We start from the raw sequence: 27,801 nt of genomic DNA, 5'->3' as shown, positions 1-27,801 counted from the left end.
TAACATACATCCTTATTTCTTAGTACTTATAGTAGAAAAAAATCTGTTCGACGTCATATAAAATAAAGGAATTTTTCTTCGTGGCATTTTGTGTCAAGGCAGTATGATGAATCTGTATGTTTTCTTTATTTTGAAATGTGCAGTTGTCTCTAATATAGTTAAACTTGTTAATGGATTTAATTTGGTGATACTCCATACCAATGATATACATGCACATTTGGAACAAATGAACAAATATACATCTGCTTGCAAACACGACGACGTGGTGAAGGGACTTTGTTATGGTGGAATAGCTAGAAGGGTTACGAAAGTCAGAGAAATTAACAGTACAAATGATAATGTTGTTTTATTGGATGCTGGGGACCAGTTCCAGGGATCCTTATGGTTTAATATTTTCAAAGGCAGGGAGGCTTCATTGTTTATGAATGAGCTGAAGTACGATGCAATGGTGAGTTGGTATTAACTCAAAATGTTTTTTTTATACATTTGGCAAAGTAAAAAATGATTTGACCATTTTCTCCAGTGTGTCCGACAAGTTCTACTAAAAGAATCACTAAAGAGACCGGCCATTATTCGGTATTGGCATGATTAAAACATTACTCTTATAACATGATTTTTTTACAGATCATTAGTTATGTAACTGTACTTTAACAACAATGCTTTAGACATTTGGCAGCTGACCTTGCCTTGACACTTCGCTAAGTCTCTGTGCTTGAGCTACTCGTATTTTTATATAATTTTATGTACTTTTCAAAATATCGTCAGCTTAAATTTGGATACATTTATGTGATGCTATAAGGTCTATGAATTAATCTAATTACAGTAAAGTAGGAAAACAAATGTGTAAATTTGCATCTGAAAAAAATGCATTCATGTTTAAATGTTTATTAAGTAGTTTATCATTTGTAAATGACGTTAAGGTCAAAATATTTTCAATGCTACTATGATACGCTGTAATGTACTGTTACTTTGAGAGAGGACATATATTGTATTTGAATATATACTTTTAGAATTGTTATCAGTCACTCGGTACTTTAATTTGTACTCTACTTAAAGTGGTTAGATAGTAAATATACATATATTTATAAGATAAAGAAACAACACATGAGAGGTCTTGACATTTTCCCCCTCCACAATGCTATGATCATTCCCATAATTTTAAACAGAAACGCAAAGAATACCACTAGCTAATCAGAAACCGCTTATATTCTTCGAAAGTGCAACTCCCCCTTTTTTCTCCTTTCCGGTCTTCTTCATTTTCGTTCGATTTTACCAAGGATTTGTATACTAGTAGTAAAATCTTACTATACAAATCCTTGATTTAACGATTTATGTGAGCCAAAATTTGTTCCTGTGAAAAAAGTTCCAGTGGAACTAATATCACAGGAAATATGTTCTGGGAGAACTTTTTTTACAGATGATTTCTAAATAATTTGTTCCATCTCTATAAAATAAGTTCCACACTTTACCTGGTGAAATAAGTACCAGATTGGTGAAATTTGTTCCTTACCTGGTGTAATAAGTTCCGGGTTTATGAGATTTGTTCCTTTCCTGATGAAATAAGTTCTGGGTTTGTGAGACTTGTTCCTCACCTGATGAAATAAGTTCCTTGTCTATGAAATATGTTCCACTGGTTAAACAAGTTATCTTATATACTGAGCATTCGTCATCAGTGAGTTTATAATGTTATCATTCAATTGCATTATAAAAATAAGTATTATATCAATAATGAAATCAATAAAAAGTGTAAATCATCCAATTCGAATCCTGTTGAGTAAAGCAAATGTTTAATTATATACTACGTAACAAATATCAAAATGACACTTTTGAACCAGAAAAGAGTAGAATAAGAAAAATCATTCAGAAAAGAGTATACTTAAAGATGAACATATGTTCTTATTGAAAAGGACAAAGTGACTGATCAATTATATCAAAAGTCATGTAGAAACAAACAAAAAACTTTTGAAACTGTGCCATGACATAAGTACATGTTTAACTAGAACACAGGGCCATGACAGTTAGCAGAAACCAAGAATACCACATAAAACATAAATACAAATTATGATACATTACCATCTCTTTTATTTAGTTACAGTCAGAGTTGCCTTCAATTGCTAATGTATCCCAAGCAAGCACACTCAGTACAGCATTTAGCTTGCATTATAATTTAAGTGTAACAAGAACATGTTTCGCTGTGCAATATGTTGCAAAGGTACTTAAAATAGGTTTGAGAAGAACTTATTCATTGATTTCTATGAAATATGTACACAGTTCGTTTAAAACAAATATCACAGAAACTTATTTAACTTTTTTTAAACTCTTAATATTAATTGGAACAAAATTCATGGAGCTTATTTCATATTTGGTCATAAAATTAGTTCCGGAACAAATATTTCAGTGCTGGAACATATTTTCTGTGATATAAATTCCGGTGGAACATATTTCTTATGGAACAAATGTCACGCTGGAACAAATTTTTTGTTACATTATTAACGTTAGAACTAGTTATGAAATGTTATTTGGTTTCTATTTTTCTTGAATCGTGACATTTTGATTGTCCTCTCGTTATATTTTACTTATCTGCCAAATCCCCTGGACTCGATCCCTATTGATATAGTCTAGACCATATACGTCTAGAGGGCGAATCAAGTCTTCTCCCGAAAAAGATACGAGCGCAGTGTATGAACAACAATCATATAATTATAATAGATATAAGAAGATGTGGTATGAGTGTCAATGAGACAACTCTCCATCCAAGTTGCAATTTATAAAAGTAAACCATTATAGATCAAGGTACGGCCTTCAACACGGAGCTTTGGCTCACACCGAACAGCAAGCTATAAAGGCCCCAACAATTACTAGTGTAAAACCATTCAAACGGGAAAACCCAATCTATATAAAAACGAAAACGAGAAACACTTATGAACTTAAGTATATTAAGCTAAATAGACAGAATTGGAGGACAATTCCTGATTTTGTAAAGAAATGAGCTAAAATACCACTTTTATTTAGTTCCTGTGCGTGGAATCATACTTCCAAAATAAATTTATATATCGGTGAGAAATTATTATATAAATAATAAATCAGTTTATGTTTTCCTGCTTTTAAAGTTTTAAAGTAATATAAACACTACGTCTATTGAAATCGGAGACTCGTGCATATCAAGGCTCCGTGTTGAAGGCCGTACTTTGACCTATAATGGTTTACTTTTATAAATTGTGACTTGGATGGAGAGTTGTCTCTTTGGCACTCATACCTCGGCTTCTTATATTATATATCTATATCTAACCATCAACTATGATATACATTAACTCCTTTAGAATGAGACACCAGAACTTCACTATATAGGGGATGGAAAAAGTAGTTCTGATTATCATAAATTTGGTATCGATTTTATAGTGTGAAAGTCTAATATCAAGCTATAAAAAAAGTTGGCTACATGTATATCAAGTATATATTATAAATGACAACAATACAAAACGTCTTTTACTTATCACAATCAGAAGGATTAGTTACAACTTTATTTTCTTCATCGAATACTACACGAAACATAATTTAACTCTTCACGTACAAAATGATATGTATTCCCTTTTAAGCGTTTAGATAGAAAATAAGCTGTTAACACTCATATAACCTGCCTTGTCTGTATGACCGAAACACAAACACTATTGTGGACTCTAAAGACATAACATAGATATAGTAAGATGTGTTATGAGTGCAAATGAGACAACTCTCCATCCAAGTATAAAAGAAAACCCTTTATAGGTCAAGGTGCGGTCTTCAACACGGAGCCTTGGCTCTCACCAAAGTGCAAGTAATAAAGGGCCCCAACAAATAACCAGTGTAAAACCATTCAAACGGGAAAACCAACGGTCTAATCTATATATAAAAAAAAGAGAAACGAGAAACACTCATGAACCACATAAACAAACAACAACCACTGAACATCAGATTCCTGACTTAGTACAGGTGCAAACAATTGCAGCTAAATATACAGTTAAATTTACCAGCAGATGAAATAAATAAAATATAGGAGAGAAAAGATAAGGAAATTCTTACTTGACAATAGTGCAGTCAAAACTATAGTTTCGAGATAACCGATATAAGATCACTTATTCATTGTCTGTTTAGATTTCATGACAGTATATTGACATACATATTATAAATTTAAAATAAATCAATGTTGACTTTTACTTCACAAAGATCATATGTTGTTTACATTATGTACTAGTATAAAGCCAATACATTTGATAAATATTAATTGAGCTTATTATTTATAAATACACCAATTGATGACGTCATGTATAACATCATTGCAGACATTTGGCAATCACGAATTCGACAATGGTGTTGCTGGCCTGCTTCCGTTTTTGGAGAACCTTACGTTTCCCGTAACAACTTGTAACTTAGACGCCTCACGTGAATCTCGATTGCAAGGGAAATTTCAGCAACATGTCGTTCTGACCAAAAACGGACAAAAGATTGGTATTATTGGCTATATTACAGAAGACACCTCTTCGATTTCAAATCCAGGTAAAACATTAAAACATTGCATGGAGGTGATTGCGTGATTTTTTTCTCGAAACATAACTATTTCTAAAACTTTTGCAAACGATTTAGCTGACCACGTTATTGCCATCAACCCAAACCATCGCTCAATGGTTATTGTTTCTATATGGTTTGACATACGCCAACAGAAATGTTATTTGTGCTGTGTGGTTGCTGTCTGAGCTATCATCGGTGAATAAATAATACACGACATCTCCACGACATATGTTAAATATTTAAGTATTTGGAAACAAAATACGTGCAAAACAATATTTATTGCAAAAATAAGTTTAAAACTGAATTGTTTAATATACACGGTCATGATATTTTTTACACATGACAAGTTCGTTTTTCAAATCCCACAGATGTATTATTTTCAAACCAGACATATTCTTACGTAACTCGGATTAATTGAAAATAAAATAAATATTTATGGCCATATATTCAACTTGAAGGATTATAATTCAATGAACAGTTTAAGAAAATAGAAATTAAAACCAGACTTTTGTTTTATCACGAAACGTATATTGTTATGGGTCATGTGGGTATAAAACACACAGACAAAATTCCCTAGCTTATAAGATTCCAAATAATTTAAAAAATAATTACATCTTGACATATTAAAATAATTCAAGACATAGAATTACATCTCGAAATTATGATATTAAAATGGGTCATATTTTTTAGTCGCGAATTCATTTCAGAGAATAAAAAAATGCGATGATGTCTTTGATAAAGAGTTGAGACAGAGAGAAAATGAAATCAGAAAGACGGTGGTGCCTTTTCCAAATTTCATTAAATTCAATGTTATGATATGCTCAAACAAATTAATTTGATAATCGTGGTATCTGGATTTTTTGCACGGTACTTAATTTATCAACAATGTTCAATATTAAAAGGAAGATGTGGTATGATTGACAATGAGACAACTCTCCAAAAGAGACCATATGACACAGAAATTAACAAATAAAGGTCACCATACAGCATTCAACAACGAGTTAAGCCCATACCGCATAGATTGCTGACTCCAATGGTTACATAGCATTTAAGGAAAACATTTTTTAGAAGTTTTGTTTATTAAAATGTGTGTATTAAATCTTTTCTCTTAGAGTTAGTGTAAACATGTTTTATTCATGAATTCGTTATGTAAATATAAAAATTAGTATATTTTATAAGTGCTAAGTATACGTTCAAATAATTAAAAGAGGGAATAAGGTATAAAAAAGAGAAAGGGCTTGGGTAAAAGAAAAGCATTGCTCGATGTCATCATAATGTTTTAGGATTCTTCCACTTTAATTTATATGTTTTTTGAATAAAAATATATGATGAAAATGGAATGATAAGGATATTATTTAATCAAATCTGTTAGGTTTTATGCTGGGCTACTATCACCGTGTTTGGTCCTAATTTCCTTTTTTGTTCATATTCCTAAACTAGTCAAATCGTTGGACTTTTTTGGGAGGGGGAAGGTGATATCATTGATTATCTTTGGACCTATGTTTGGCTTTTCAGTATTTCGATGCTGTAGTGAGATAACAAGACGTTTACCTTTCGCTTAAAATAACGTGTACTGATTCAAGCTAAAGGACGAAAAGAATTTCAAGAAAATAAAGAAAAATATGTTAATACAAGATTTTATATGGAATTAAGTATTAATTGATAACATTTTAAAACAATCTTCAAAACCGATGACAAAACTCTATATATTTTGCTGTCTTAGTAATTAGTAATTGTAACCACAGACATACATATATTCATTTAGACAGTGAAGTTTCATAACATTATAGTTAAAAGTTCGGTAGGATCTGTATTATAGTAGGTAGAAATATGTGTTTGATATTAACGAGCGTTAGAATCTGTTAGAATTTACTACTGTGGTAACTATATTTATAACTACAGGAATTTTGTACTATTTCACTGACTTATTAGCAATTCTGGATGATAGAAATATGTGCCTGAGAGTTGAAAGAAGAAAGTATTACATTTTCATAATACTTGCTGAACTTCCTGAGCGTAATGATTTTTATCTATTAAATATTCTTCAAATATTAATCGTGGTTAGTCTGTTACGTTATAAAATTTACGCAATACTCTCATATGTAATGAAAGAATCGCATAGTTAAAGAGTTTGATTCTACAAATGGCTTCCTTCGTTGTCAACGTTTTTTCGACGCAGTCGTTATAGTTTCGACTTGGAAACCTTTGACATTGAAGAACTACCGTAGTAGCAGGATATGATCTGTGATTGAACAAAAATGGCGTTGTTGATGATTGAACATATATATAAAAAAGAAGATGTGTTATGATTGCCAATGAGACAATTGTCCGCAAGAGACCAAAATGACACAGACATAAAGAACTATAGGTCACCATACGACCTTCAACAATGAGCAAAGCCCATACCGCATAGTCAGCTATAAAAGGCCCCGATATGACAATGTAAAACAATTCAAACGAGAAAAAAACGGCCTTATTTGTATAAAAAAATAAATGAAAAACAAATATAAAAAAGAAGATGTGGTATGATTGCCAATGAGACAACTATCCACAAAACACCAAAATGACACAGACATTAACAACTATAGGTCACTATGTGTGTGATTGCAAGTAAAGTAAAAAATAAAATCAACTGATAGTCACAATTAAGAATCGTTATATCCATTTATGGGGACAAAATATATAAAGAGTGTTAAAATGTATATGGCACATTCAACTACTTAATATCATAAGATCCCTCCCTTTGTCGTCCGTCCGTTTATACGCACCGAAAAGGTTTGCGTGCATAATAATAAACTATGAAAAACTGTTTTTTGTTAAAGTTGTTACGTGTAACGTTGTTTATATTTCGTTTTATATTTATTTCACAGGCACTTGCTTCTGTGAAAATACTCTATATAGCTATAAAATTTAATTAATTGTATTTATTCATATTTGTTAAAGATATGTGCGTTTGATCAATTTTCAGAACTGTCAGACCTTGGCGTCAAAACCGGAGTAAAACCACGGAAAAGATTGCAATTGATGTTCTAAAAATTTGCTCCGATCTGAAGGCGTCAATATCTCTTTTTAAAGACGTAGTACGTGTTATTATATGCAATACAATACAAAAATAGTTCAGTGATAAATTGCCGTCGTGTGAATCCAATAGTGATGTATTTCCCATTTGATAATAACAGAGACATATATATATATATGTGTTTATATGTCTTTGGAAAAAAAAATGGGTAAAAAGTTTAATTCAAGCTATAATATCTTAAATATTTAACTGAGACATAAGTTATATAGCTTCGAATTTACGTGAATGAAGGGTATCTCTTTGTATTCAATTGTTTTTTTAATACACAAGTAACTCATGACTACGTGGTATTGGCTTTGCTCATTTATGAAAGCCGTACGGTGACCTATAGTTGTTAATTTCTGTGTCATTTGGTTTCTTTTGGACAGTTGTCTCATTGGCAATCATACCACAGCTTCTTTTTTTTTTTTTAAATTAATGATAAATAAAAGCATCTCCTTTTCTGGAGATAGAAAATTACACTACAAACAATTTTGTTTTAGAAATAGATTCCTTAATTTCTATAGGAGATAGAGCATGGATTTTTCAACTGTGTGATATCCCAATGTTTTGACTGCTGGATTTGCTAAGCATTGCTCATAGATTGAGATTTAATAATGCAAACAATTTAAGCATACAACTACTATTACAGGGAAAATATCTGAAAAGGGGAAAATACAACATTATAACAATATTTTTTTTCGGTGAAATAACTTAGTAAATAGGTCAATGGGAATTTTGAGATAGAACAGTGTAGTTCTGACGAAACGTAGTGCGTAGAAATCTTTAATCATAGTTGTATAAGGAAAAAGACGATTGCACTTGGATAACAACAATACAAAAATCTACATTTTAATGAAAAGTGGACGTATAAGTAATCATTTTAAAATTTACACGACGTATTTGTGGCATGAGCTTGATAAGTAATTTGTGAAGTATTCTTGTATTGTGTACATAATGAGATAAAAGTTGTTCAGTTCTTATTCTTATGTAATTTATAGTTTTAAGTGGTAAACAATGCTGTTTTAGAAATGATCTATTCCTATATATCTGTCTAAAAGAGATAGACCATGGGTTTTTGATTTAACGGTGTAATATCCACATATTTTTCGGCAGGATTTGCTAAATATTGCTCATAAATGTTACACTGGATCTCTGTAGTCAAGGCGATCACTCTTTAAAGATAGAGACCAAAGGGGCGCGCGATTTCAGCCTTTTGGTGGTTAAGGTCTTGTTTGCCCACTTGTTCAACGGAAATTCAGTGGACAACAAACAGTTTTCAACAGTAGAAAAGCGTCTGGTTAACGCGCCAAAATTACCGCCGAAAATTGATATTGTTTTCGTTCATGAATTAATCTCAAAGACTAACTATATAGGAACAGGAATACGGTCACGTGATCTTCTTTTGTATGTCGATATAACCTTTTTGACCTTGGTATTGCTTTTGTCCACGCCCTATCGGAAAGGGGTGAGAACATTGATTTAGATGTCTCGGTTTACTGCCATGTTTTCTGTACGTGTAAAAATTTAGAAAGTCTGTTACGGTCAATCAGTGAATTTCCATCAGGAAACATTTTATATCTTTACCTGCAGAGGCAGTCAAAATTAAAAAAAAAAGTTATGAAAAATCTTCCTTTGAAAGTGAGGAAAATATCGTTTGTTTGTGAAATATAATATCTGTCACAAACAAAACAATTTAAAAAAAATCAGCAACCTTTGCTAGTGTAAAATTTAATTCTGAAAAATAATTTTCAACTCGTTTTGACAATGTATCAGTTTTGTTTTATGCTGTAAATAAACTGGAAAGAATAGTCTTTACTAAGCGTAAACAAATTCGCGTCTTACACGAATTGTTATCTGAGCAAGTTATAATTGTTAAGTTGGGCATCTTTATTTTAGGTGATACGGTATCCTTCAAACCAGTAGTAGAGGCCGTTCGTAAAGAGGTTGCAGCGCTTAAAAGTAAAGGAGTAAAGATCATTATTGGAGTGGGTCACTATGGATATGGAAGAGACAAAAAGCTTGCAGCGGCAGTTGATGGACTTGATGTACTCGTCGGAGGTCATACACACAGTTTTCTCTATACTGGTTGGTTGATATGAGAGCAAGCATCGTTTTACTGACTATATTTGTTATCAATTTATTTTAAAATGAGGATTGAATTTAAATCTAAAAAGAAGAAAAATGGCGATCTGCATTAAGATCCACATCGTGCTAAATATTTTCAAAGTCCCGAAAAATCGTTTTACATACGCAAATACCTTTACCTGACAGCATTTGTGCAGAGATCATGCTACACTTACGAAAATTTTACTGATCAATTGTCTTATGTATTCACATGTGGAATATATAGTAAAATGAATCGAAAGATATGTTCTTGGGTTGTTGGAAAAGGAATTTGTATTTATCATTTTTTTTGGTTTATGATTTGCAAAGTGTTGTTTTAACACCTGGCAAATAATAATGTACTATACAGATCACTTAACAAATTGACAAAGGATAATAGCAAACACTGTATCACCCAAACGAAGGAAACATGCAATCATGCAATACTCAGTTACGGGTTGAAACTTAAAACTTAAATTAATATTTTTATTGACTTATGCATGCACAGAGACAGAATCAATTACTATGAATTTGTTTCAAGTATTAGTCATTATCAAAATAACTTTCAAGCTTAACTGATATTTACAGTATTACAGCTACGTGTCTGTCTGTACTAAACGTATAATACACAAAGACAGCTTTAAAATATACAAGAAGGCCATTTTTAAGCAATATAAAATACTGGTGGAAGTTTTCTTACAAGAAATTGTTATTCATTTGCGTATGCGACTACCTTCAATGGAAATTTTACAAAGAATTAAATGGGCAATATCATATCAAATTTGTCATCAACAGCAATATACAGCAGTAAATAAAAAAAATATTAATATTTGTTGAATACGTTAGTCTTATTTTATGACTAAATTCAAGTCAGAGGTTTAGCAAGCCTTAAAAACAGGTTTAATCTATCGTTTTCTGCAAAGCAAATGACTGTACCTAGTCAGAAATATGACAGTTGTTATTCATTCGTTTGATGTTTTTTTTATTTTACTTTTTTCTAATAGTTTCAGCAACTATGCGATTTTCACTCTTTAGGTGAAACAAAGAAAGGAATTCGGCATTACCTCTTTTTCATTGCAAATAGTTCCCACCAAAAAAGAAAAGAAATATCGGTACAGATTGTTTTAAAATTGCAGGTAAACAGCCTTCAAATGAACAACCAGAAGGACCATATCCCACTATCATCACTCAAAGTAATGGTCGGAAAGTTCTCGTGGTTCAAACATTCTGGGCAGGAAAATACTTAGGATTCCTGAACGTCACCTTTAACAGTGACGGAGATGTAGACAGCTGGAATGGTGAACCCATACTTCTGGACAACTCTACTGCACAAGGTATACATTCTAAGTATATTAAAACAAACAATTGACAAAATTGTTATCCGTTTGGAGTCCGGTGATGTACTGACCCATTAATAGTTATCAAAGGTACCAGGATTATAATTTAGTACGCCAGACGTGCGTTTCATCTACATAAGACTCATAAGTGACGCTCATATCGAAATATTTATAAAGCCAAACAAATACAAAGTTGAAGAGCATTGAGGATCCAAAATTCCAAAAAGTTGTGCCAAATACGGCTAAGGTAATCTATGCCTGGAATAAGAAAATCCTTTTTTTTTTCGTTTTTCGAAAAATTCAAAGTTTTGTAAACAGGAAATTTATAAAGATGACCACATTATTGATATTCATGTCAACACCGAAATGTTGACTACTGGGCTTGTGATACCCAATAAAACGGGCGGGTAACGAATGCATAACGAACACTCACCGGATATGCAACGTACTAGAAACGGAAACATACCGGACAGATCTGATGTCGAACGTACATCCAACGGACGAATATCGCATAAAACGTACATATAATGGAAGCGTACCGGATAAAACGGATGAAGAAGAAATACGGAACAAGAGTGCACACACTGAAATGTCTCGCCTTCTTTACTAATCATTGATATTATGTTGATAGTCCTAAGTATAAAGCTTTATTACAACTGTCACATAAACTTAACATTAACCAAGATAGCTAAACAAAGACCAATGAACCATGAAAATGAGGTCAAGGTCAGATGAACCATGCCAGGCAGACATGTACAGCTAACAATGCTCCCATACAACAAGTATAGTTGACCAATTACTTATTGTTTAAGAAAAATAGACCAAAACACAAAAACTTAACACTGTGCAATGAACCGTGCAATTGAGGTCATGGTCAAATAAAACCTGCGGGACTGACATATAGATCATAATATATTTCCATACACCAAATACAGTTGACCTTTGGCATATAATATTAGATAAAAAGACCAAAACTTAAAAACTTAACTTTGACCACTGAACAATGAAAATGAGGTCAAGGTCAGATGACATCTGCCCGCTAGACATGTACAACTTACAATCATTCCATACAACAAATATATTAGACCTATTGCATAAAGTATGAGAAAAACAGACCAAAACACAAAAACTTAACTATAACCACTGAACCATGAAAATGAGGTCAATGTCAGATGACATCTGCCCGCTAGACATGTATACCTTCCAGTCCTTCCATACACCAAATATACTAGCCCTATTGCTTATAGTATCTGAGATATGGACTTGACCACCAAAACTTAACCTTGTTCACTGATCCATGAAATGAGGTCGAGGTCAAGTGAAAACTGTCTGACGGGCATGAGGACCTTGCATGGTACGCACATACCAAATATAGTTATCCTATTACTTATAATAAGAGAGAATTCAACATTACAAAAATTCTGAACTTTTTTTCAAGTGGTCACTGAACCATGAAAATGAGGCCAAGGACATTGGACATGTAACTGACGGAAACTTCGTAACATGAGGCATCTATATACAAAGTATGAAGCATCCAGGTCTTTCACCTTCTAAAATATAAACCTTTTAAGAAGTTAGCTAACGCCGCCGCCGCCGCCGCCGCCGCCGGATCACTATCCCTATGTCGAGCTTTCTGCAACAAAAGTTGCAGGCTCGACAAAAATTAAAGGCGACAATAATAATACATGTTAATCGCATAAATATTCAAAAAGTTTTTGTTTTACTGGTTTTGGTTTGTTCTGCAAAATGCTACTAAAGGGTAGTGTCTGGTCTGAATAAGAACTGATTGATTGTGAAGACCGTGTCCTTACTCTAAGATCGATTATGAATAATAAGAATTCATGACACTCAAGAAATCTGACATTACCAATAATTGGCTTTTCTGATGCGAAATTTTCAATTGGCATTTATCCGTTTCAGATCCTTTCATCATCCGTTTTATCCATTATACGTCCGATAGAAGTCCTTTTCACATTCGTTCAACATCCGTTTTATCCTTTAAACGTCCTGTAGGAGTCTACCAGACCTCCAACAGATGTATAACGGACACGTAACGGATACAAAATGGAAATGAAACGGACGAGTAACGTACAAAACAAACGCCTACCGGACTTTCATCGGACACTTCATCCGTTTGACGTCCGTTTAAAGTTTTGATCATGCTCAAGATTTTCCACAGGACAGAACGGATGTTGACGGATAAAACGTATGCCAAACGGTCATGAAACGGATATAGACTCACGTCTAACGGATACGAACGGACGTCTAACGGACATGAACGGATTGAAAAAAAAGTTATCCGTTCGGCATCCGTTCTAGCTAACCGTTTAGTTGTGACCGAGGCTTTAAGGACATGTGTTTCAACAATATCCCTGAAAGCTGCTAATTCATGTCAACTGATTAAATCAGCGCAGCTAAATCAACATAGATATCTATAAGTGACTTAATATGTTAAAAGAACGAATATAGGCCACATGTTAATTAAGCAAATTAGACAGTAACAGTTCTCAAATAAAATTGATTTCGATAAATATTTTTAATCAGAAATGTTAATTTTTTTTGAAGACTTCTTAGAAAATATCTGTGGTTTTGATAACAATTTGAAACGTGTGACTCACTTAATCGTCAGCGAGCAAATAGAAAAGGAACAGTAAAAGTGTATATGACAAACACGTGTAAACACTGCTGATTTGTACATCGCTGCTATGTTGAAAATGACTGACTTCTGAGTTGCTCCAAGTTGATGTATTTGCAATGATTTATATTTACATATACATAAAACCAAAAGAAAAATTGAAATAATTTTGCATTTGAATTCAAAAGAAAAGGAACCATTATATCGTTAAAAATAATAATAATTTCATTGAAATTTCTTCTATTATAATTGAAATTCTATATTCCAGAAGAGTGCAAGGCAAATTGTAATTTCTAGAACATGTGCTCAGAATGTTGATAAAGTATAAGCCAAATTAATCTATTAAATTAACAACCACTGAAAAAGCATGTTGCGTTACAAAATGAATTTGTTCAAAAAGAGAGATTAATTCATTTACACCTAAACGGTTGATATGATTTTGATTTCCTATGGAGTTTCTTAATTTGTTCATAAATTGTTGAATGACAAGATAAGTGATAAACAATCGATACATTCTAATTTCCAAAGATCTTTTGGGAATATTACTATGGAAATTATCCTCGACTACAGAGAGTCACTTGTGTTTAATATTGTACAAGCTGTCGTAAAAGGGAAACATTCTTTAGTTTTGCAAATAACAACCAGAAAAGCATGTGCAACACTGATATGTAGTAGCGCAAAATGTATCTTATATACATGTCAACTAGCTTCCCAAAAGGTAGAATGCTTGTGAGCAGATCTCACAAATGGGTATTATCGCTCTCATAAACTTTACCACTTGACACCCCTAATACATTGATAACATACTTTTCGTGGAAAGACCTTTTGTTTTTCTTCTTCTGATTATTTTTTTTTCTTCTTCTGCCGTCTGAGATGCTTTTTTGTCTTACAACATATCGAATGGATTTTTTGGCCAATGATGTTGTACAGTAATGGGGGTTTCAAAATTCAACCTGTGTGACCGAACACTTATTTTTATAGGAGTTATCTCCCCGCGTCCCCCTTTTCTTGTTATCGCTATATCTCTAAAAGCGTAAAAGATTTTAGCAAACTGTTTTCACCAAATTGTTCGTCTACTCTTGAGAATGATTTGATTTATTTGACTTCAGTGATCGGAAGACATCTTATGGGAGTTATTTCCCTTTGAAAATTTAAGATAGGCGATTTGTTGGATCAATTCATACGTTATAAGTCGTAGAGGCCTACAGTCTTTTGATATGAAGTCCTTGGTCCATTTGAAGGAAATTGAGATAAAGGTCGAAGGTCAAGGTCATGTTATAAATTTTGAATTTTGCTTGTTATCGTTATTCAAAAGAAACTGTTACAGTAAATGATATGATTTGTTTGCCAAATTGCTGTTTACAAAAAGGCGCAACTTCAATCTATTTCAGTTGAAGTGTTTTGGTTAACCCTTATAGGAGTTTTAATTTCTCCCCTTATATATTTGAAATCAGTATTTCTCCACAACCATACAAATGATTGACCTGGGGTCTTTTGATTTGAGATCCCTGACCTATGACCTTGAAATTGAGGTCAAGGTCAAAGGTCAATTTGACATTCTAGATTTTGACCTTTGCTAAAAATTATTTCAAGTCTTCTGCATATACCTATTAGTCTTATTTTTTATATCAATTTGAAGAACCAAATAACATCAACAAGGAGTGACATTTTCTAACATCGTTTTTTAAATTTCATTCTTATTATCGAGGTGGAAAGACCTTCAATTGTTCTCTGAAGAATTGGTTTTTAATTTGTAATTGAAATCCTTAAAATGACAAGTAAGAAATAGTAAAACCAAAACTGAATTTCGTGAGTAAAGTTAACTTCGATGCAAGATTTTACAAAAACGCGGAAAATGTCCAATGTTGTATCAACCTGCCACCCATCATCAATATTCAGTACTTTAAGTTCAGTAGAATAATTATCAGTACTCTTGACATCCGAGTTTTTAATTTAAGAATTGAATGCTTCTTTTTGTAACTCCATTGGGGTATAAAAGCATTGACCGAAGTACATTTTGTACTAACAATGTGCGCACGGTCAACGCTTTTACAACCCTATGAAGTTACAAAAGAAGCATTCAATGAGTGTCGTAATATCATCCACGACTCACTCCATACTTACTGTATGAAATGGATAAAACGGGAAAAAGCTGACAAAAAATCTTTGGACTCTTTTTTTAATTCAGTAATGAAGATAGTTGATATACGTATTCAACATTTTAAAGAACATTTTACTATTAACAATAACCACAATAAACCTATTTCTCGTATCAAACATAAACTAAAAGAACTAGCCAATGAATTTGTTTTTGTCCCGGCCGATAAAGCTGCTAATAATATTATTATTGTTTGACGTAAATTTTACATTGAGGTTCTGAAAAAGGAAATCACCAATTCACCAACATTCCAACTGACTCCATTTTCAGAAAACGAAATCTGTAACAAACATAAACTTTTAGCCACCGCTTTACAAGCAGAGCCAAATAAAAGTCCCAACTATGTATTGGCTTCCGAAGCTACACAAAACCCCTTACAAATATAGATTTATTTCGTCTTCAAGCCATTGTTCAACTACTAAATTGTCTATTCTTCTTACCAGCACACTTGGTACAATTAAAAACCTGATAATAAATTGTTCAAATAAGGCCTTCGAAAATAGTGGAATAAATTACTTTTGGAGTGTCAAGAACTCGTTGGAAGTACTTGATAAATTGCATGCTTATATTGGTGATTTTGAATCTGTTCAAAGTTTTGATTTTTCTACCCTGTATACCACATTGCCTCACATTCTCATTAAGAAAAAATTCACACACCTAATTAAATGGGCATTCAAAAAATCAGAATGTGAATATATATGTTCAAACTCTTTTAGGTCATTTTTTAGTAGCAATAAACAAAAAAACTATGTTAATTGGACATGCTTTGATACTATATATGCCCTTGAATTTTTACTAGATAACATTTTTGTTCGCTTTGGGGATTCCGTATATCGTCAGATTATCGGAATTCCAATGGGGACTAACTGTGCACCACTTATTGCGGACCTGTTTTTTGTATTGTTATGAGTTACAATTTATGACAAAAATAAGCAAAGACCCATCGAAACAACATCTGATAAACAAATTTAATAATACTTTTAGATATTTGGATGATATTTTGGCTCTCAATAATGACGACTTCAGTATGTATATTAATGAAATTTATCCTGTTGAACTTACTTTAAATAAAGCTAATACTAACAATGACCACTGCCCTTTTCTCGATCTTGATATCTATATCACTAATAGAAAGCTGAATACTAAAATTTATGATAAAAGGGATGATTTTTCATTTCCTATCGTTAATTATCCGTTTTTAGATGGTGACGTTCCCTTGTCACCATCTTACAGTGTTTATATATCTCAACTTGTACGATTCGCTCGTGTATGTAACAATGTTTTAGATTTTAACGAGAGAAATTTATGTATTACTGAAAAATTATTACACCAGGGTTTTCGATATCACAAACTAGTCAAAACATTTACTAAATTTTATCATCGGTATAAAGACATTATTCGTAAATATAGCTCAACATGCAGACTTCTAATACGTTCAGGTATTTCACATCCAATTTTTTATGGAAATATTCTTTATAAAGCACAAAGGTGTCAGTATTCACCTCAGAAACTTACAAAACCTTTGAATAGACTTATTAAGAAGGGATATAATTACGATACTGTTGTCAAGTCATTAAAGATTGCATATTTTGGCGTTAATATTGAGTCACTGATAAGGTCTTTGCATCGGAACTAAACACATTTATTCTAAAAACAGTTGTTGGCATGACACGGGTTATGTTCTTCTCATATATGTTATGATGGTATGATACTAAACCCCTAACGGGAAGGATTGTGCCTGATGTTCATATGATGAAATCATAATCTTTCAGTCAGTTTAATTGAAGTCTGGAGCTGGCATGTCAGTTAACTGCTAGTAGTCTGTTGTTATTTATGTATTATTGTCATTTTGTTTATTTTCTTTGGTTACATCTTCTGACATCAGACTCGGACTTCTCTTGAACTGAATTTTAATGTGCGTATTGTTATGCGTTTACTTTTCTACATTGGTTAGAGGTATAGGGGGAGGGTTGAGATCTCACAAACATGTTTAACCCCGCCGCATTTTTGCGCCTGTCCCAAGTCAAGAGCCTCTGGCCTTTGTTAGTCTTGTATAATTTTAATTTAAGTTTCTTGTGTACAATTTGGAAATTAGTATGGCGTTCATTATCACTGGACTAGTATATATTTGTTTAGGGGCCAGCTGAAGGACGCCTCCGGGTGCGGGAATTTCTCGCTACATTGAAGACCTGTTGGTGACCCTCTGCTGTTGTTTTTTATTTGGTCGGGTTGTTGTCTCTTTGACACATTCCCCATTTCCATTCTCAATTTTATAAAACTTATAATTACATTTTTTTAGCAATGATCATGAAAACACGAATTTTATTATTGTTTTATTTAATTCACTTGTGCACTTTATTGTGGGACCACGTGTTATCATGAATGAAAAGTTTTATTGAGCAATACAATTGCTTACGGAATAACACGTGATGTGCAGTTAGCCAATCAGAATAAAGTATCATAATGAAACTTACATCTAATGTAATTGTATGAAAATAAATGTAAAAACGCCACGATAAAACTGCATGCATTCGCATATAACACACACTGCAAAAAGGTCAAATGGCGCCAAACGATCATCAATCGGTGTCAAATAAATGAAAGACCATCGGCGAAGAAAAGTCTGTCACATTTTTTTAATATTCAAAATGCTACCGGGTTGACAGAAAAAAAAACAATTAAGGTTACAGTATCACCACAGGACTTTTGAATCGAATACCAAAAAAATGTTTGACGAAGTAACAAATCCTATTTTCCTTTTTTCTTTTTTTAAATAGACCCAGCCATAGAACGAATTCTTGATACCATGAAACCTGCAGTTGAAAAGGAAAAGAATAAAATTGTAGGTTACAGTGCAGTATATTTAGAAGGTGACAATAAAGTTTGCAGGCTTCATGAATGTAATTTAGGTATGGTATAATATTATCTTGGATAGTTATACTAAGTAAACTTGATTTTTGTTGATATACTTTGTATAGTGTTATTATAGTTATTTTGTTATTTTGTTATGTTTTATATCTAAACATACCATGTGCTTGGCTGATTGCTTTATAACACATATTAATTATGGAAATCTAAGATCTGCAAATTTGTAATTATTTTTTCAATGTTGAGAAATCTAGGATAGCACACCCTATACATTGTGCTATTAGCATTGGTAACTAACTTAAGTATTGATTAAGAAAACGGAAAAGTTCCATGAAAAAAACAGGGAGTGAAATGTAAAAAAGAGATTATTTTGGAAAGAAATAAAATTTCTCTCTTAAAACTGAGTTAAGATTGCAATTTTTGACATTGTGAAGAAGATTTATTTGAACAAATGGATTCGTAAGGTAATTTTACATGAACGACAACATTGGTTTAAATGATAGAATCTTGTTTAATGAAAAGCAAACATTTAGTGGAATGCTTGAATTATTCAAAAAGATAACAGTATTAATTGACATTTGAAAGGCTTTTATGATCTGATACGTCTTATCAGAAAATTTAATTGAATTATAGACTCATTACGATGTGTTTACAAATGCAATAAATTTAATCTAGTAATATAAAATAGTGCTGTTTTATTTTTAATAGTAAAGTACTAACTGTTTTATTTCTACATATGAAATTACTAACTGTTTTATTTCTACTTCTGCTATTAAAGTACTAGCTGTTTGAAAATTAGTTTTTGAGGACATTATAGAAAATCATTGCAATTTTTTTTAAATTTTATTATATCAAATAATGAATTTTGTACAATTTAAAATGATATTTTGTTCTGGTAAAAATGCACTAGTACACTTAGCACTAAATGTTATGAATTTGTCCTATTATGTTTTCAAAGGAAATTTAATCACGGATGGCATGGTCACTTTTCATGCCTCTAGATATTCACAAAACGACTCCTGGACAGACAAGCCTATTGCTATCTTAAATTCTGGAGGAATTAGGAGTCCTATAGGACAAGGTACTAGAGATTCTAAACTACTCGACTACGAACTATATAGTTCAATTTAATAAACGCTCAATAATATTTATAAAAAAAGTGTGGTTACAGGTCAATGAGAAATAATAAAATTGAGAATGGAAATGGGGAATGTGTCAAAGAGACAACAACCCGAACACAGAGCAGACAACAGCCAAAGACCACCAATGGGTCTTCAATGCAGCGAGAAACTCCCGCACCCGGAGGCGTCCTTCGGCTGGCCCCGACACAAATATGTATACTAGTTCAGTGGTAATGAACGTCATACTAAACTCCGAATTATGCATAAGCCTACGTAATAAAAAGATCACGTAAAATATATATTCTAATCATAGTGGAATCAGAACAAGTAGACGTTAACCCAATGCGTTAACCCAATGACCATTTAGACAACGGTTCAGTCGTTACTACTAAGACAAAAGTGCGCACATTAACCTGTATTTGATAAGCCTGTCATTTTCCTTGTTAAAGACAGTTTGAATCAATGGATGACACAACTTTAAAGTTTGAGATCAACCGTTCTTGTTCTATAGTCGCTTAGCAACAAAACATATTGCTTTTGAAAAATGTATAAAGTAGACAATTAACGATTTGTTCTCTATAAATATGAACTCAAATGTACATAACGGTAACAGCCTGAGTATACCGCTGTTCAATAGTCATAAATCGAAGTGAAAAGAAATCCGGGTTACAAACTAAAACAGAATGAAACACATTAACTATATGAGGAAAACAACAAAAAAACATTGAACTGCAAAACTTTTTTTTTCAATTCAAAGTGGGTTCTCGTATGAATTTATTGATATCCGTAGTACAGATATATACATTATCTTTGTAATTTTAGGAAATATATCTAAAGGCGATGTTTTAACAACAATGCCTTTCGGAAACATGGTAGATGTTGTAACAATAAAAGGAAAGTACATAAGAGCTGCATTTGAACATTCTGTAGAATTTTACGATCCTATAGACAGACCAGGTGCTTTTCTCCAAGTCTCAGGTAATTAATGTACACATAGAAGTTAACAAATCAATTATGATCGGATAAGATAGAATAAATTTTTTTTAGATCATTTTAATTTCAGATTCCAAAGGGTCATATATATAAACATGACATAAGTTATTATATCACAAAATGATTAAAAGATAACAGTATTAATTGTAGATCAAAATTCACTTGTAAACCATTCTATCGTGCATTCTCCTAAAAATGTAGTAGAATCTATAGATAACACACCTGAGAAATGTATGGACCTTACTATTTTCAAATAGTTTCAAGCGATTTTATCATAACAATAACAGTTTCCACTCAATATTAAAATGGAATAAAAATCGTTTTGTTGGGAAAATCGGTTTTTAAACCAAGACTTGATTTAGAGTACACAAACTGCCCCCATAATTAACAAGGCCTAAATGCGTCTAGTCTTAAAACTTTACCAAACCATCTTGAAAAAGACTAGAAGGAAATAGATACAACTAAACGAAGTAATACATGAAGTAGCATAGAAATCACATGTATGATAGAATCGACGACCACAAGCATTCGATTTGCAATGATATGGCTAAGATATTATCAAAATGGGAGAGGATACCAAGGGGACTTTTTATAACTATGGTTCGAAGAGAAGGACAATACTACGGTTAAAATGAATAACATAAGAGAAAAAAACTGCTAGTACCGTATGAAATTAGGTGATGCAATAATTCGACTAGAGCAAATCCAAAATGAACATATTGGTAAGGTTCAGCGTCAGGCGTACTAAATTATATTCCTGGTAACTTTGATAACTATCAGGACTGTTCGAAATGTGTTTTTCCAGTTATTAAATGTTACAACTTACAGTGCACTTGTTATTAATTAATCACGATGCAATTGCCTAACGTTTTCATAATAGCCTACTAATTGATCATCAGATTGCTACATTTCAGTATATACGCAACCTACGAAGGGAAATAAAACAAATTTCAGTTATATCCTGTAAAATAATATTTTTCATTTGCTAGAGGCAAAATTGGTTGATGTATGGCTTAATCTTAATTTCATTAAATCATTCTGCACAAAATAAATTAACTCATAAAACGAAGTTGTTCGGGTAAGTTTTACAATTAATAAAGTGGCATCAATGTTGCAAGCATTTGTGTGAAAAGGAACATTAAACACATCCTTAAATCAAAACGATAAGAAAAGGTTGTATTTTGAAATTTTAAATAATCTTGAATGTTTCTAGACTTAAGCATTTTTTTTAACAATAATGCATACATATGTAGTACTAATACTTGGTCGATATACATGCTGATGCATTGTTATTGTCCGTGGTAAAAACGTATCCCATGTCGTATAACCAGGGCAATATCATTGACATTAATTTTGCCCATGGTACAACGTATCCCATGTCATATAACCAGGGTACTACCATTGACATTAATATTGTTATTGCCCATGGTACAACGTATCCCATGTCATATAACCAGGGCACTGCCATTGAAAATTTTATTGCCCATGGTACAACGTATCCCATGTCATATAACCAGGGCACTACCATTGACATTGTTATTGTCCATGGTACAACGTATCCCATGTCTTATAAGCAGGGCAATGTCATTGACATAGTTTAATTAGATCATTTTGAATATAATGTAGATAAATTTTAAATGCTAAACAAGAATAATTCCCACAACATGTTTTTCTGTACCATACGAACAAAAGGATAATCAGGACTTATTTCGATATTCGCTGCATAGTAGCAATTATAGTTAGATATTTAGATGTAATTGACATAGTTAAGACAAATTAAATAATTAATGTACACCTTATGCAGGTATACATGTTACATATAATTTATGCAACGACCCTGGATCCAGAGTGGTATCGATTTCGACAAGATGTGGTGACTGCTGGATTCCTAGATATCAGCTTCTTGACGACGAAAAAATTTACAGAGTGATTGCGCTGAACTTTGTTATAAAAGGTGGAGATGGTTATACCGTTTTAAAGAATAATCTTATTCATCATACAGAATTTAGTAAGTATCTCAGTTGTAAAGAATAATCTTATTCATCATACAGAATTTAAAAAGTATCTCAGTTGTAAAGAATAATTTTATTCATCATACAGAATTAAATAAGTATCTCAGTTATAAAGAATAATCTTATTAATTATACAGAATTTAGTAAGTATCTCAGTTGTAAAGAATAATTTTATTCATCATACAGAATTAAATAAGTATCTCAGTTATACAGAATAATCTTATTAATCATACAGAATTTAGTAAGTATCTCAGTTGTAAAGAATAATCTTATTCATCATACAGAATTTAAAAAGTATCTCAGTTGTAAAGAATAATTTTATTCATCATACATAATTAAGTAAGTATCTCAGTTGTAAAGAATAATCTTATTCATCATACAGAATTTAGTAAGTATCTCAGTTATAAAGAATAATCTTTTCATCATACAGAATTAAGTAAGTATCTCAGTTGTAGAAAATAACCTTATTCATTATACAGGATTTAATAAGTATCTCAGTTATAAAGAATAATCTTATTAATTATACAGAATTAAGTAAGTATCTCAGTTGTAAAGAATAATTTTATTCATCATACATAATTAAGTAAGTATCTCAGTTGTAAAGAATGATCTTATTCAGCATACAGAATTTAGTAAGTATCTCAGTTATAAAGAATAATCTTATTCATCATACCGAATTTAGTAAGTATCTCAGTTATAAAAAATAATCTTATTCATCATACAGGATTTAATAAGTATCTCAGTTATAAAGAATAATCTTATTAATTATACAGAATTAAGTAAGTATCTCAGTTGTAAAGAATAATTTTATTCATCATACAGAATTTAATAAATATCTCAGTTATAAAGTATAATCTTATTAATTATACAGAATTTAGTAAGTATCTCAGTTGTAAAGAATAATCGTATTCATCATACAGAATTTAGTAAGTATCTCAGTTATAAAGAATAATCTTATTCATCATACAGAATTTAATAAGTATCTCAGTTATAAAGAATAATCTTATTCATTATACATAATTTAGTAAGTATCTCAGTTGTAAAGAATAATTTTATTCATCATACAGAATTTAATAAGTATCTCAGTTATAAAGAATAATCTTATTAATCATACAGAATTTAGTAAGTATCTCAGTTATAAAGAATAATCTTAATCATCATACATAATTTAGTAAGTATCTCAGTTATAAAGAATAACCTTATTCATTATACATAATTTAGGAAGTATCTCAGTTATAAAGAATAATCTTATTCATCATACATAATTTAGTAAGTATCTCAGTTATAAAGAATAATCTTATTCATCATACAGGTTTTAATAAGTATCTCAGTTATAAAGAATAATCTTATTAATTATACAGAATTTAGTAAGTATCTCAGTTTAATATAAAGAATAATTTTATTCATCATACAGAATTTAGTAAGTATCTCAGTTATAAAGAATAATATTATTCATCATACAGAATTTAGTAAGTATCTCAGTTGTAAAGAATAACCTTATTCATCATACAGAATTTAGTAAGTATCTCAGTTGTAAAGAATAACCTTATTCATCATACAGAATTTAGTAAGTATCTCAGTTGTAAAGAATAATATTATTCATCATACATTATTTAGTAAGTATCTCAGTTGTAAAGAATGATCTTATTCATCATACAGAATTTAGTAGGTATCTCTGTTATAAAGAATAATATTATTCATCATACAAAATTTAGTAAGTATCTCAGTTTAATATAAATAATAATTTTATTCATCATACAGAATTTAGTAAGTATCTCAGTTGTAAAGAATAATATTATTCATCATACATTATTTAGTAAGTATCTCAGTTGTAAAGAATGATCTTATTCATCATACAGAATTTAGTAGGTATCTCTGTTATAAAGAATAATCTTATTAATTATACAGAATTTAGTAAGTATCTCAGTTTAATATAAAGAATAATTTTATTCATCATACAGAATTTAGTAAGTATCTCAGTTATAAAGAATAATATTATTCATCATACAGAATTTAGTAAGTATCTCAGTTGTAAAGAATAACCTTATTCATCATACAGAATTTAGTAAGTATCTCAGTTGTAAAGAATAACCTTATTCATCATACAGAATTTAGTAAGTATCTCAGTTGTAAAGAATAATATTATTCATCATACATTATTTAGTAAGTATCTCAGTTGTAAAGAATGATCTTATTCATCATACAGAATTTAGTAGGTATCTCTGTTATAAAGAATAATATTATTCATCATACAAAATTTAGTAAGTATCTCAGTTTAATATAAATAATAATTTTATTCAGCATACAGAATTTAGTAAGTATCTCAGTTATAAAGAATAATCTTATTCATCATACAGAATTAAATTTTTTGTGGATAAAGATCTCATTGTTTTTGAGCTATCAAAATATTTGTTTTGTTGAGAACCACACAGATTCCAAAACAAATACACTGTAGACGATATCATCAAAATGCTGGATTTTTTTTATTGACAACTTTATGTGTTCGGTTTTGTGGATTTACATTTGAATTTGCAAAACGTTGGCATTTATTTTGGTATTCTAATTGTGCACTCATACTGGCTCACTTGTCTGTACTCATATGACGCAGAATTCATACAAAACCTCTAAATTATGGGAACGCGATGCACTTACAATCACTTACGCAGCCCGACACATATATATTCAATATTAAATATTGAATTTATATACATGTGTAAATTCAATGTTATAATCATACTGTTACATTTTTGAGGTATTTAATATAGGGACATTATGAATGTTTACTGAATATCTAAAGTAAAGCATCGGCTCTCAATTGAAAACAAATGTAGATTACACAACATAAATCAACAGGTTAAATTTTGGTATTATCACATTCATTTTTGTCATGTTTGCACATCTTTCGAAATTCATTCTCTGTTTTATAATTTCAGATTCCTTGGACAGTAATGTATTTATTAAATATTTAAAATCAAACAGACCAATTACCAAAGGTGTAGAAGGGAGAATAACGATACAAAATGACTGTATAAACTCTTCATGTACCACTAGCCTTAGTCTATTATTAATTGTATGTGCGTCACTGATGAACATTATTGGAAAATGCTCATGATGATAGTTTTCATTTTGACATCGTTATCCATTCGAAAAAAACCTTGATGAATGTGCTTACGTTATATTTGTATGATTTTGTACTTTTTGTACTTCAATTAAAAAAGTGATATTTTTATATTTCACAAAAGATGTAAAATTGTCTGCTTATTTTAACCAAGGTAGTGTTTGATGTTTTGGTACTCTTCGTACCCAGTGAATTTCCTTTTGGAAGTGTAAATTACATACGTGTTTTTTATTGTCACCTATAATAGCATGTTTCATATCATTTTTTCAGGGATTCATAAATAGGTTATTACTAGACAATTGATCAGAAAAGATATTTCGGTCCAATGTTACGCAGAACGTGTTTACAAATGATAAGCATCTGTACATCCTGTTCAACCGACTTTTAAATTCTTTTTGATGCATTTCATACAAGAGTGCACACACCGAAATGTCTTGCCTACTTTACTAGACATTGATTTTATGTTGATAATTCTTATTATAACGCTTTACTTCAAGTATCACATACATAAACTTAATATGATCCCAGAAAATGAGGTCAAGGTCAGATAATCCAAAAGAAAAATACATGTACACCATACAATCATTATATTCACCAAATATAGTTGACCTTTTGTTTATAGTTTCGAAGAAACCGACTTTACCAAGATAAATAAACATTGCCCAATGAACCATGAAAATGAGGTCAAAGTAAGATGATTAACCATGCCAGACAGACATGTAGACCTTACGATCAATATTTGCATTAAATATAGTTCACCTTTTGCTTATAGTATCTAAGAAACGAACTTAAATATGCAAACTTAACATTGACCAATGAACCATGAAAATGAGGTCAAGTGCCGATTATACCTGCCTGACATAAATAACGTATAATCCATCTATACAAAATATATAGTTGACCTATTGCTTATAGTTTAAGACAATAGTGCACACGCCGAAATGTCTCGCCTTGTTTACTAAAGTCCCGGTCACAACAGATCGTACGATTTTTTGTCGTGGGAGATCTATAAAATAGTTGTGGTAGGAACTGTCATGCAAAATGTAAAAAAAAATATTTCGAGTGGTCACATCAGCTACGACATGTCCACGATGGTTTCACGGTTGGTACACGACAGAAAAAAATAATTGTAAATGTACTGTCGTGGGTTTGTCATAAGTCAGTTGTGCGACAGTCGTACGACAATCGTGAGTTGTTTTGGGCTATTTTGCCAGGTTTTCATGTCATTGGATGCACGAGGTACTGTCGCGTCACTGTCGTACCACTGTCACTCGCGCGTTTGACTCCCAACAACGAGTATATAAGGAAGGCCCGATTTATTGCGTTTAATATTGCATCAATGTACTAAACTGCCAAAATATCAGGCGCCGTTCAGTCCATGGCCTTACCCACCAAAGTCGGGCGCTTCACTGGTTCCTATGCTGTCACGGGATCGAATCAACGCTAGCATGACCATATTTTGCTCTTGGTGGAGTCGAGCAAGGCGCCTATTCAGCAGGACCAAGCATAATCGTTCTGGTGGAATAGCCATCCTCTTTAAATGGCAGACGGTATGTTTTTCCAAACATTCATTCCCGCCGAATTGTATTCTTCTAAATAAAACGAAAATATGTTGTTACGAACGTACCATTGTCGTTCAACAGACATTCAATGTTGTGCGAGTATCGTACGAAATTTGGTATTCGTGAGACAATCGTGCGAAAGTATCACGAGTGGCCTGCGACAGTCGTGAGATTGTGGTTCGACAGTCAAGCAACAGTCGTACGATTGTTTTACTTAAAATTGTTTTTTGGGTACCCAAGATAATTTGTTAATCGCGCGACTGTGGTTAGATACTCTCAAGACAGCCA

General features: G+C 31.7%; 1 protein-coding gene across 1 annotated transcript; it reads left to right on the top strand.

The window, feature by feature from the left end:
• On the top strand, positions 1-26,083 carry LOC143048156 (snake venom 5'-nucleotidase-like). Its single transcript, XM_076221658.1, has 9 exons — positions 1-448; positions 4,320-4,533; positions 9,503-9,691; positions 10,846-11,043; positions 18,617-18,748; positions 19,666-19,788; positions 20,651-20,806; positions 22,626-22,829; positions 25,767-26,083. Exons 1-9 carry the CDS (start codon positions 104-106, stop codon positions 25,943-25,945), a joined length of 1,740 nt encoding a protein of 579 aa, XP_076077773.1. The 5' UTR covers positions 1-103; the 3' UTR covers positions 25,946-26,083.
• The last annotated feature ends 1,718 nt before the right edge of the window (positions 26,084-27,801 follow it).

This window comes from Mytilus galloprovincialis, chromosome 10 (assembly GCF_965363235.1).
Source record: "Mytilus galloprovincialis chromosome 10, xbMytGall1.hap1.1, whole genome shotgun sequence".
In the NCBI taxonomy this organism is placed as follows: Eukaryota; Metazoa; Mollusca; class Bivalvia; order Mytilida; family Mytilidae; genus Mytilus; species Mytilus galloprovincialis.
Note: the sequence above shows the minus strand (reverse complement) of the source record. Positions and strands in the feature narration are given on the sequence as shown.